Raw genomic sequence first — 14,248 nt, forward strand, 5'->3', positions numbered from 1 at the left:
GAACCGCGAGGAATAGATACAGAAAGTATATTGGAAAATTGTATATCTTTTTCTTGTACATTTATTTGTCAATATTGGTCTGAAAGTGGCCAACTCCTTTAATGAAATCCATGTAAATATTTTAGTAATTATACAACCCAATAAATGAAAGACCACCTGCTGTCCCAGAAATTATCTACTTGAATGACACTTAAAGAGAATATGACATATTTTTTGTGGTTACTTCAAATTCACAGCTGGAAATCCAATAGCACAATAAAATACTACCACAACTACTACTAAATCACTCATGGAGTGGGAAAAAAAAAACAAAACAAAAACTTTATAGACTTATAAGAAATAAATTAAAAACAGTCATCACAGTCTACTTGAGGCGTACTGTACATTAAGGTTCCTTTGCACAAGGAATGTGTAATTTTAATGAAATCTTGTATGATTCCCAGTGAGCCAATGAATTCTATCCATCAAAGATTTCATTTTGTCTGCTTTATTAATATGTGTGTGAATTATGCTACTGCTATGCACCCCACTGCAAACTCAGACTGTTAACAACTTGCCCCCTTGCTCCCCTTTTTCAGTTAATCCTATACATCTCATGGAATTGTAATCATCTCTGATGATACTTTGCATCAATAAATTTGCCTGCATATTCTCTGGAATCTGGAATTATTCATCTGAAATCTCTATGGGGGCATTTATCTTCCGTTTAGACCAGTTTTCTGGTGTAATCAAGTTGCACATTTTTGCACGAGGGTTGGGGACTTCTAGTGGAGTCATGGCCTCAGCAGCCCCTACAAATGTGCTATAATTTACTCCAGAAATTGGTATAAATTATGGCTCAGACTTCCGAGATTTGAGTTTCTTGAATAGATAGGGCAGGAAATATACCTAATTTAGGCTCATCTCACTCACATGGCACAAGGAGATCAAGACTGGCATATGAAATACTAGTAGTGATATATCTCACCTATGACTATATTTAGGACTGGGTGTTACCAGTTGGGGATATGTCTGTACACACTCTCACACTGTCCAGTCAGTGCAGGAAATCCAGTCGGTAATAAGGGAATGGAACTTCCAACTATCCACTTATTCATAAAATTCTAGGAAACATAAGAGAAGAACAGCACATGTAGAGTTGTCAGACGATGCTCAGTCCAGTTTTTAGTTAATAGAAATATCAGGGGAGCTTACAGGACCTCTTTACAGTCGTCAGCTTCGTTTCATCTCATTAACATTGCAACACTGTCTGACAAGTTGCAGTGTATGGAGGATAATAAAAAGCAATGTTTTTTTTTGATTTATAGAAGGCAAAAGATAATCTAAAACGCAGTTACTGGTATGAATATCTGGCATTTACAAGTCTGGTAATTTATGGCAGCTTTGGGAGACAATATAATAGGATCATCTATAAATACAATTTGTGTTGACATGATTTCAGTGAAAATATCCAAACCAAAGCCTCTGTAATGTGTGCTAGAGAAAAAGTCTAATCCATGGAACACACAATGATCAACAAGATAAACAACAAGGTAATTGAGAATTCATTTCAGAACAATTGTTGCGGTGTGGCAGGGCACATTATCCAGACAAAAATGTTTGAATCCAGCATCCACGTAGAATAAAATAGTAAATCTTTATTTAACCATTAAAAGAATATGTCCGTACGACTAGAGGTGCTCCCTACCCCCATACACCAAGAAACAAGTGACGTCGGCTGACGCGTTTCAACACTTGCGTGTCTTAGTCATAGCTATGACTAAGACACGCAAGTGTTGAAACGCGTCAGCCGACGTCACTTGTTTCTTGGTGTATGGGGGTAGGGAGCACCTCTAGTCGTACGGACATATTCTTTTAATGGTTAAATAAAGATTTACTATTTTATTCTACGTGGATGCTGGATTCAAACATTTTTGTTCATGCCACTCCGAGTCGACGGGGATATATCTTCCGAGCACCCGATCTTATCGTCCAAACCGTGAGTGTGAATGGAACACATCAATGTGTTTGAATGTACATATCAAATTGGATTGATGTCATTTAAGTGATTCACTGGGACCATTTCATCTCACATTTGATTGTGTTAAAGTTATATTGCATATCTTTCATTGCGGATTGCAACATTCTGAGCGTATTTGCCAAGAAGGACTTTGTTTGGGCTGTGTTTCCCCTTCCCCACATTTTCCTAAGTATCACATTATCCAGACAACCATTTCTCATACCTCCATACAGCAATTTTAGATTCCTTTCAATCATAGCCAGAAGGGAGCACACTGAGGTATTTGGGTGTCAGTAGATCACACCCTACTAAATTATACAGGTAACTTTAATTCAGTATAATGCTCTTAAACTGTCAGGAAAACTATACATCAATAAGTCAGCTTCGCATAGCTACTGTTCTTTATTCCTGATCATACATTAATGTTGCCAAGAGGCTGATCCATAAATCAGGATTTACTATTAGAATTCTTTATAATATTAAAATGCTTCCAAGGGCTTCCTATTAACAGCTTACTGGGTGTCGTGTATGAAAGTGTGTTTAGACCCTTCTAGAAAAATAACCTATTACACGTCTGCAGGGCTGTTGGGGGGCCCTGTGCAAACTTTTTGAAAGTGAGCCCCCCATGCCCCACCCATAATTTTACTTCCCCTGTGCCCCTCAACCACCATTGTTACATTTTTTTAAAAAAAGAGTACACTCCTAATCGCATTCCCCGGACCTGCATGCTCCGAAAGTAATGTCTGCGGATCAGTGCACTTACCTGCCGCAGACATTATCAGCTGGAGGCTGAATAATGGAGCATGGAGCTGATAGCTCCATCCTGCATTATAGTATTCAACCTCTATCTGTGTCCTAAGGACACAGATTAAACAGATTGAAATTAAACAGTTTACAAGTAGACTAGAGGTGCCAAATTTATTACAGTGGCTCATGCTGGTTGATAAACTTGACTTGTTTTAAACACATTTTTCTAACTTTCTGCCACCTTTTATTTGGCTTAATGTAGACCAATTTTTCCACCAAAAATTTGAAGCAATTTGGTGCATGTTAATCCACACTCCTTTCAGCTCAAACACCCCTATTACCTCTCCCTGTTTGTCAAATGATACAAAAAAAACTCTCTAAACATTTCATTCATGTGGAGCCTGACAAATGCAACAGAAATCTGACTCAAATTAAGCCAGAATTCTATTGTATTTTAATTAGTATATGAACTCCACAGTGTTTACACTACATTTTGTAACCATTTTTGCTTATTTCAATAGACAGTTCGATGAGGAGATTTGGAGAGGGTACTTGGTGAAAATTAGACCTATTATATTAAAAGGGATACAAACTTTTGCATTTAGAATTGTTAGATTGGTTAAATAATTTGTGTGCCTGCATTGAGCAGCTTATATTTGCACTATTTATTTGGGTTTTTTAAACATTTTGCTTCCAACAAATGAGGCTAAAATTACTCCAACGAATAGCCCACTCTACCTTCCATAGACATGGATGTTAGGATGTTTGTTCCTCAATCACGCTAAAATGGCTGGACGGATTTCCCTAAAATTTTCCAGAAACATAGTTATTCCTTGCGATTGAAACCTAGGCTACTTTTCGTGCCGCTAAACAACATGGCTCCTTAGCAGGACAGTCCCAAAAGTAGGACTCCTAGCCCCACACACACACTTCTTTGCATTTCCGGCCCCAAAATACCTCCACACTCCATATTGTTGCCTCTATGGTAGCCCTAACCCCACTCCATCACATTTACATGTATTTCCACACCTTACACACTCATATAACCCCAAAAACAAAGGTCCCGCTCTGCCACCGCCATCTTCTCTCATCAGCCGCGTGCCACCGCCATCTTCTCTTATCAGCCACGCGCCACCGCTTGGCCACTCACACCAACTGCACTTCACTGATTCACTGATGATGCCACATGCACAGTTCCCACGCAGAGCCCTCACACAGTCTGGCCCGCACCGCACACATCAGACCGCAGAGCGCACACACAGTCTGGCCCGCACCGCCACTCAGCCCCGACCCGGCAACTTTCCTTCACTGTCTGTACACTCACCGGTAAGTTCGCAGCACACACATAAGCTGCCCTGCTCTTCCTCCTCTGTCCTTCACCACAGTCGCCCGGCCATCTGGCACATCACATCACCTCCGGCCTACAACACCACTTTACTTCCCCCCCTCAAAAATAAAAAAAAACACCTCACAAGCTCTTCCACAGTGCCCCACAGCGTACGGGACGACCATCTCAACCATCACGGCCCACCGCCACATCCCCCGCCACGCTCCACCTCACGGCGGCCACTTTCCTGCATTCCTAACCTGTGGTGACCATAGCAACCGGATCTCCGCCACACGCGGAGCCCCGCTGCTCATGGCCGCCATTAACCCACCCACCCTTTCATTCGCAGGCCGGCTCCTGCCTGCCGACCTGTTTCGCTTCCAACCGCCAGCATATTCCCGCCTCCGAGCACGCTCATTCACATCTTACCATCGCAGCTGCCCTAACACCAGCCGTGATAGTAAGACACATACAATCTCCTTTGCTTGCCAGGTATGCCTCATGCCTGCAATCAAAATGTACTTTGATTGCAGGCATGCACACTTAACCCCCCCCCCATACCTTCAATAGTAACATGCCTGCAATCAAAATGCTGTTTGACTGCAGGCATGAACAGTTAACCCCCCCCCCCCGACCCCCCCCCATACCTTCTACGTTGCAGACCGACCTGTTCCGCGCCCAGCCGGGAGCCTGCTGAAGACTCCCGCAGTGCTAACACACTCTATATCCCATACACGGCAATACACTTGGATTGCCGTCTATGGGACTTGCAATCACATGATTGCAGGTTCAAACCCAAACAGAACAGTAAAACTAAAAGTCACACAAAACACTTCCTATAAATAAAATAAGCCACTACAATACATACACAAGTAAGTTCAAACCCCAAAAGTGCACTAAAACAAAAAGTCACACAAAACACTTCCTATAAATAAAATACGCCACTACACCACATATACAAGTAAAAAACACTCTCACGGTGAGTTCACAAGTAGTCTACGCGCCACGCAATTTGCCGTGCTAACGGAGCGTGTCCGCCGCTTTTTTTTAACGGTGCGCGTATACGCCGTCTACGCGGCGTTAAAGCGGCGCACATGCGCACCGTAAAAAAGCGTGGCGTACTCGCGCCGTAAGCACGCCGAATTGCGTGGCGCATTTACTCCGTGTGAACTCACCCTCATACATCACGGTATAATGCTTCCAGTCACATATCCACTTCAAAGAATCAACTGAAAAAGCACGGCTACGCCTTTCCACCACATGTCCCTTCCTCATGACATCGCCAATGGACATGTTCCCGAAAACCATAGCCCTGTTTTTTAAGCTAATTCTTTTTAATCCATAGGTCCCTTTTTTATTGAAGAATGTAATACAACCAAGATTCCGGTCCATTCACACGCAGTAATGCGGCACTCCATTTAGGCTTACTTTTACGCGGAGGGCGACGTTACGGTAGCGGTTCCGCCGCGTTTTCGACGGTCTGCGTTTTCCGTCACCTTTATACTGCCTACATGCAACCGCACAGGCACACCATAACAAACGCGCCGCAAACGCATTTCAAGTTTACCATCTACCACCTGACCTAAAAAAAAAAAAAAAAATATCCAAAAATACAAAGATTTCTATAGCAAGATTTCTCAAATGCTCTGACAGTTTCACACGTCTGTCTCCACCCAATTCTCCAAACACCGCAGATGAAGTCGCGGGTAAAAGCTAGTAAAATATAAGGAAGACTCGGAAACTCAACATAGTCAAATACTACCAAGAAGCCCAAATAGCGCTATTAGCTCGCTTCTACTCTACAGAAGATTCCCTATATGGCTTACCTTGGAGGTCATATTTATATAGTTCCAGCTTCCCTTGATTCACTTTCATGGACTCCTCCAACCTCCCAATCATCTAGTCGCAGCCCTATCACTAAAAACTCTCTTAGGATTTGAAATTGTGTAAAAATACTCCAAACAATTAATATCCACCACTTATCCATACTATTCCTCACAAGGAACAATGTGTTTTTACTCAGGGCTGAGGCTACTTTGAACCAATAACAGCATGACAAATATCTAATCTCCTCTCATTTACAGGTGTTTCTTTCATCACTTCCCATTAATGTTGTCCTCTTCAGAACAGTACTGCTACCTCCAACTACAATATTCAATTTCTGGCCTGCTTATACGAATTTTGAAAACTATTGCTTGACATGACCTCAAGCCAGAGGACTGATATCACAAGTATATTCCAACCTTATCCACTCTTCCTACCATACCAAACTTTGCTATGTCTCCAAGTGGAAAACAGACTTAGGGTGCATGCACACTACGTAACGCCGGGCGTGTATGAGAGCCGTACACGCCGGCGTTACAGCAGGGCTGCCGAACACTTCCCATTCACTTCAATGGGAGCGCTCGCAAACGCCGCTGTTACGAGCGCTCCCATTGAAGTGAATGGGAAGTGTTCGGCAGTCTGCTGTAATGCCGGCGTGTACGGCTCTCATACACGCCCGGCGTTACTCAGTGTGCATGCACCCTTAGGTTCCACCCTCCCTGTTCAGTAGCGGTTCCACCTGTAGGAGGTAACATGCAAAAGTTCCCAAAACACTTTACTGTTGGATACTTCTATTAAAGTACTGTTTCAATGGTATTAATAACCTACCAGGATAGCCCATGCCATAACTGCCTACCCAAGCAATAGTTATAGGAGATGCCATTCTACAGGAAGTTTGCTCTACATTTGGTGGACCTTTCCTAAAGTAAAATGGCTCTAGATATGAGTTTACCACCTCATCCAATCAGTGACAGGAATCAATGTAAGAAAAGCTCATTGGGAAGCCCTATTAAATAAATGTATTGAACATATTGCCTCAAACGTGTATTGACTGACTTTTTCCTAGTACCAAAACATACTATAGACTCTACTTAGAAAAAGCCCACCTTGAACCTTACTGGAGTAAATAAAAGATTAAATTGTTATATGATTAATGAAAAACTCTCCTCTATTCTGTCAAACAGGTACAAAAAAATCCTTCAAATTTGGTTCCCACATGTGTATATTGCATTTTTTTTTAGAAGCTTTTGATGTAATCTTTGACTTTTCATACCTGAACAATTTCCTCTATATTAGGCATAAGCTAATTTATAAGTATGTGTCATTTCATTATATTTTAGTTTGTAGTGTTTTTTATGAAGATTGTGAGTCCCATATAGGGATCACAATGAACATTTTTTTTCTCTATCAGTATGTCTTTGTAGAATGGGAGGAAACCCACGCAAACACGGGGAGAACATGTTGCTCCTGGCAGGATTCAAACCCAGGACTCCAGCGCTGCAAGGCTAACCACTGAATCACCATGTTGCTCCATATTTCTTAGTCTTTGATTCCAGTGGTGTTAAAGTGCTGCATGTTCTGGGGGTAAAGAAGACATTTTTCTGCTATAAAATTGTAACAAAGAAAAGTGCCAAAAACATGACTACCAGTATGACCTTTGTGGCTATTTGTTGCCATTTTATGTTTTGAGTTTTTTTTGTGTGCTTTTTATTTATTTTTATTGTTCACCAAATCTTCTAGAAAATTAAATTCATGATTGTAGTAATCTAACAAATTATTGTACCACATTTAATGTCTTTCAGGTCAGTGGGGTTGGCCCACAGTAAGTCTCTCCTCTGTTTTGGGGATGACATCAGGAATACTTTCTTCTACTATTGAATCAATTGGTGATTATTACACATGTGCAAAATTATCAGGAGCTCCAAACCCCCCAACACATGCTTTAAATCGTGGAATTGGAATGGAAGGTATAGGATGTATTTTAGCTGGTATTTGGGGAACAGGAAATGGAACCACTTCATACAGCCAGAATATTGCAGCATTGGGGATTACGAAGGTAAGTATGCTATGTATTTAAGACTATTAAATGTTCACATATGCATCTTAAACAAAAAAGGTAATGACTCATTTCTAGTGTGGTGCTCCTAGGAAATTGGGCGTGAATTTCTGGGTGTTCTGGAAGAGGCATATCAGAATATTTTCAAGGATACTTCTGAAGAATTTTTTTTTTTTCTAAACTGGAGAACCTTTTTAAAAACTACACCCAATGGCATTATGGGAACTGACTTTACACACTTATTTTTGAACTTTGTAATGTTTGTTGCTTTTTAGGTCATATATAGGTCATATGGGAGTTTTATGCAGTCTTGATGTGTTTTTAATGTAAAGGAAAACTGTAGTTTGGGGGTCAATGAGCTACCACATGGGTTTAGGGACCTAAACCTGCCAAAATCATAATGTTTCATCAATGTTGAGAAATTGTATGTGCCCCGCTGCTGGAGATATTGGTACCGTAAGTTTTGGCACCGATATTTCCCCACTGTCAGAAGAACGTTCCTCATAACTCTGTGTCATCTTTAGGCAGTAAGGAATACTCTCCCGACTGTACTCTAACTTTTACTGTCAAAAATGGTGTTCCATACCACCCAGCGATGACGAGTCTATGGCCAGCGATGACGAAAAATGTTGTAGCAATTTCTTATTCTTTTAACCACAATGTATTTTAGTAATATTAAACAAATGTAGTGCTTAAAACTTGCCTAAGATACTTTTTTACTTCTAGGTTGGAAGTCGATTAGTAATGCAGACAGCGGGGATTCTTTTAATTGTATTAGGTCTGTTCGGAAAACTTGGAGCTATCTTCATAACAATTCCAGAGCCAGTTATTGGAGGGATGTTCATGGTGATGTTTGGTATGATTACCGCTGTAGGCATTTCAAATCTTCAGGTAATCCTATGTGTACAATATTTAAGAATATCTGTCTTTTTAATAGTTTTTATTTTAGTATAATATAATATGATTCATGTATTATTTGGGGTTTATTTCACTGTAAATGTCACTAAAATGAAAGGAATCTGTCTTTATTTACATTTGTGGTAAAATAAAATGGATCTACAAATGTATATCATCCAAAGTACAAATGTATCTTCTTTTCTTTTAGTATGTAGATTTAAACTCCTCAAGAAATCTCTTTGTTTTGGGATTTTCCTTGTTTAGTGGACTTGTTATCCCAACATGGCTGGAGGAACACCCAGGTGTTATAAGTACAGGTATGGTGTATTCATTCTTATGACATGAAAATAGTCAATAGAAAGTGATCCTTCACATTGTTATAATGTAGGTGCAAATTGTCCGTTGCTGGGAAATTGGTAAAAACGTTGTCCTTGTGTATCGTGAGTATAACTGTAGTGTGAAAGTGTAGAGTTATATCACATTGTGACTGTGTGTGTAATCTACTTGAGTTTTAGAAACTTCTTAAACTTTCTACATTCTACATGTTGAGGCCATCTTTTCACACTATTGAGTAGTCAGGGGTTTGTTGGTTAAATAAATATTACTATCAGATAGACTGGAGTTGGAACTCTTTGGATTGACTGAAGGGGAGGATGAGTTTATGTCCCCTGTCCTAAGAATACTCCATGATCTCCATCAAAGGGTAGAATAGAGGTCAGGGCACCTAAGGATCCAAACCTCTAGTTGCCAACTTTCATGGCCTCCAGTGTTTGTTTTCATGGTTCTATGTCACCACTGCAGCCAATCAGGTGCTGTATACCACTGAGGCCTGTGATTGGCTGTATGGTGATGTGATATATACAGCATGTCAGCATTGCAGCCAAGAAGATGACACCATTGTTGCAGGAACTGAGCATGGCGCTGAAGGCATTGGAGGAGAAAACTGGAAAGTTTTGGTTGTTTTGTAATTTTATGACATTTGCTAGTGCTGACCATTAGAGATGAGCGAGTAGTGTTCGATCGAGTAGGTGTTCGATCGAATACTACGGTATTCGAAATACTCGTACTCGATCGAACACTACTAGCTGTTCGAAGTTTAAGGTTCGATGCAGAACCAGCGTTGATTGGCAGAATGCTATACATTCTGCCAATCAACGCTGGTTCTTCTCTTACCTTTAGAAGTCTTCTCCGTGCAGTGTCCCTGCAGCGTCTTCTGGCTGGAATTCACTCTGCCTAGGCATCCGGCCTAGGCAGAACCAACTGCACATGCGTGGGCATGCCCTCACATGCGCAGTCGGCTCTGCTCAGGCGTCGGGCTGGGCAGAGCTGACCGCGCATGCGCAGTGGGCTCTGCCTAGGCCCCGATGCCTAGGCAGAGTGAATTCCAGCCGAAAGAAGCCGCAGGGGCGCTGCGCCGGAGGAAGACTTCAAGGAGAATCCAGCCCGACCTTCACTCTTGGACTTGGTAAGTATAATTTTATCGAATTTTGCGTACCACTGAAATGAGCATAATAATTCTCTTCTCAACTGAGCTACATTTAACTTTAACTACCAGTAAACAAAAGGTTGAGAATGATGTGCTGTAAGAGTCCTTATATTGAATATTGGACTGATGATGCAAGCAGTTGAAGTCTCTATATTTTAAACTACCCAAGCAGTGGTTGACACATAACCCAGATAGCCCCTGTCCCATGAGGCATACCTTCCAGAAGATGAGATGGTGTGGGTAAAAAGTACAATGTTTGTGTGGGTTTCCTCCAGTTATTCCATTCCCTCTCACATGCCAAAAATATTCCCAGGAACAAGGTCCTTGTGGGTGTTGGGGATGAGTACCTGTATGGCAGCCACTGATTCCATAACTCACCTTGCGCTTTGAGCCATTTGTGTGAGAAAACTACATTGCAAATATTAGTCTTCGTCAGGGACGTAACTTGAGGGGGTACAGAGGGTGCAGATGCATCGGGACCCAGGAGCCTTAATGGGCCCATATGCACTGGCATCAGTATTGAGATTACAACTTCCACCTGGCCCATAAACCAAGGAGACCCACAGATTACCCTAACCACACTAGGGTTTGTTAAACTCCTTAGCACTTGTAATCATCACTATCAAGAATTCACTGTAGGGATGAGGTAGAGGGCCGCGGACAAAAGATTGCACTGCGGCCCACAAGATTTTAGCTACACCACTGTTTTTTGTCAAAACTAACATTTGATATACTAATTGATAATGAGTCACAGAGGCAGATTAATAATGCATCAAATGGCAAAAGTTAATTTTTTTTTTCCCGGTCATGTATTATGCACAAAAATTAGTGATTTTTTTTTTTCTTTTTCATATTCCCTTGCCACTTTCAGACCAGGGGCGTGGTGAGGACCATGGCATGGACAAGACCATGGCCCCATCAGATTTATGATCATTTATGATCCCATAAATCTATGTCAGTTACATGTTGGTGTAGATTTCAGTTTGTCTACTGCGGTATACAGTATATTTCCATGTATATTTCAATGTCTCTATATTGGTCTTTACTTAACAAGAAACTGTTCTCCTGAACAAAATGTTCCCATTTATGAAAATGAATGTTCTAACTCAACTGCAAACTGTGTCCTACTTATTGTACATTTTATGTCTCTTTTCTGTCAGTGAGTAGGTGGACGGTTTTGGCCCACATGTTTCATTTCCAATTACGTGCTGGACTCTCGCCACTACACCTTAGTTGCTGCAGAAATGCCATTCATCAAAAATTTTCACTAGAAATTTCTAAATGATTTACACTGTTTGGTAGCTAGATATTTTTTCCTTTTTTTGAACAATTTTATTAAAAACACAATATAAAAAAATGATCTTGCATCTAAATCAGTTATAGATATTTACAGATTTCTGTAGTATGGGGCATATGTAGGAACACCATTTTTTTTCTAATATTGAAAAAAAAAAAACGGACAGAAGAATACGTCTGTCTTTGTTAACATTATAGTGACTTGTGAAGAATGCAAAGGAAAGGCACTCTATGATAGATCAGTATAACAGAACAGCAGCAGTATATGATTTTCCCAAAGGACCATTTCCGCTAAACCATAAAAATATGAACACCAAATATGAATCGCTTTATACCAATATGAACACCAAAGTAAAGGCATCAAAAGTGACTGAAATAAGCCAAATGGGGAGGTCATATTTATAAGACCTATAAAGAGAGTGGGCATATACAAGAGTGCCAATTCATGTGTAATCTGGACATCAACTACACAGGCGTATTTGTCTTCATTTAACCTAGGCTCATAAACCTTGCATGGGAACCAAATATAGGACCAGATATAGATCCAGATGACATCTTCAGCAAGCTTCTAGGTGCAGAAAGTGCAAAAGTTAGCCTAGACAGTCTTAAACTGCACCAGATTTATCATAGTGTATATTGCTGGATGATAAATCTGTTGCATTATTAGACCGTCTTTAGAATAAATGTTAAACCTCATTTTATTTGGCTTATGCATTTAGTTTTATATAGTAGTGGAAGTTAGACCATGCCTGCTTTCCTCCATACTGCAGCTTTGTTCTACAAAACGATATCTCTTTTCTATACAAGTCATAAAAGTGTCTAAGATATGTCAGAACACTTGATAAATGTGGTGCAAGGCAATTTAGATAGTTTTTGGAGAATGTTATGCCAGAATTCCAGTGCACTTTATCTCTCCCCCTCTGACTACTGTAGATATCACTAGTCTTCTATTTCATCTGTGTCTTAGGATACATGAAAACATGGAACATGTTAAACTAGCTTTGTTGGATGAGTAGTCTCTCTTACTATACAAATTTATTATTAAAATAATCTTTTAGAAGGTGAGTACCTATAGATCACTAAACCCTAATGGTATAATATTGGAATAAAGCAAGCCAGAATCGCTCCTCCGAAAGGAAAAGGGTCTTATCCACAGACAGCTGTTTTAGGGTGATTGTCTCTCATCACTGCAAAGTAGAGTGATGACTGGGTGACAGGTTATAGGTATGGGTACTGTGTCTCCTTAAGGCTAGTTGCAGATGATTGAGGTTATTTTGCAGTCTACAAACTAGTACTTAGTCTTCAGTTTTTGTAGACAGGGTGTCTTCAGTGTGTATTCAGTGTGTTTTCAGTGTTTCTACAGCATCAGTGAAGTAGGTCCGCAAAAACGGACAGAGTGTCTTCAGTGTGCCATCAGTTTGTGATAGTTTACAGATCTACCATAAAAACACTGGTCATATCAAATGATATTCATAGCTTGTCCATGAAGACAGATGGCATACTGATGACACACTGAGTACATCAGTGTGCCGTCCTAGGTTTTGTATTCTCCCATAGGTTTCTATGGGTGAGTCCATTCCACAAAAACTGAACAGAATAGGACTTGTTCTATTTAATGCAGTACTGACTGATGGCTTGCACACTGATCAGTAGAAATCACGGTCGTGTGCATGTGCCCATAGAAATGAATGTGTCAGTGTGTTATCTGTGAAAAACAGGGATAGCTCAGTGATCTCGCCAATGGCTGTCTGTAAGATAAGATAAGATAAGATAATCCTTTAATAGTCCCACATTGGGGAAATTTCAGCGTGTTACAGCAGCATAGTAATACAGATACAGGATAATACAGAGTAATATATTACAGACGTAGACACAGATAAGCTGAGAAGAGAAGATATACTAGGAGTCCATGGCAGCTAAGGAAAAAAAAAACAGAAGAGAAAGAGGAAGACCTCATGGTCATCGTCATAATCATTTAGTTCTCTGTGCGGCGTGATCTTCATTTGGTCTGATGTAGATTATACAGCCTGGTCGCGGTTGGAAGGAAGGACCTGCGATAGCGCTCCTTCTCACACTTGGGGTGAAGCAGACGGTCACTTACAGTGCTGCCAAGTCCCATCAGGGTCCCATACATGGGGTGGGATTTGTTCTCCCGCATGGAGGTCACCACGGACAGTATCCTTCTGTCACCCACCACCTGTACTGGGTCCAGGGGGCTCCCCAGGACAGAGCTGGCCCTCCTGATCAGCCTGTCAAGTCTATTTCTGTCCCTGGTTGATATACTGCTTCCCCAGCAAGCCACACCGAAAAAGATGGTTGAGGCAACCACAGAGATGAAGAAGGCCCTAAGAAGTGTCCCCCGGACTCTGAAGGCCCTCAGCCTCCTGAGCAGGTAGAGCCTGCTGTGGCCCTTTCTGTGCAGCGCCTCCAGGTGATCAGCCCAGTCTAGTTTATTGTTGAGGAGCACGCCCAGGTACTTATAGGTCCTGACTATCTCAATACATGTTCCTTGGATCTCCACCGGGGTCGGAGCACCTCTCCGTTTACTAAAGTCCACCACCATCTTCTTGGTCTTCCCAGCATTAATCCTGAGCTGGTTCTGCTGGCACCATTCAA

At 41.2% G+C, this 14,248-nt stretch overlaps 1 protein-coding gene across 1 annotated transcript in view; it reads left to right on the top strand.

The window, feature by feature from the left end:
• The window catches only part of LOC142204564 (solute carrier family 23 member 1-like), a 143,270-nt gene that overhangs the window by 107,106 nt on the left and 21,916 nt on the right, over positions 1–14,248 (top strand). Inside the window, exons 8-10 of the mRNA XM_075275881.1 lie at positions 7,700–7,953; positions 8,680–8,844; positions 9,059–9,167. Coding sequence (XP_075131982.1) covers positions 7,700–7,953; positions 8,680–8,844; positions 9,059–9,167 — 528 coding nt within the window. The remainder of the gene's footprint in view (positions 1–7,699; positions 7,954–8,679; positions 8,845–9,058; positions 9,168–14,248) is intronic.

This window comes from Leptodactylus fuscus, chromosome 5, assembly GCF_031893055.1.
Source record: "Leptodactylus fuscus isolate aLepFus1 chromosome 5, aLepFus1.hap2, whole genome shotgun sequence".
Classification (NCBI taxonomy): domain Eukaryota; kingdom Metazoa; phylum Chordata; class Amphibia; order Anura; family Leptodactylidae; genus Leptodactylus; species Leptodactylus fuscus.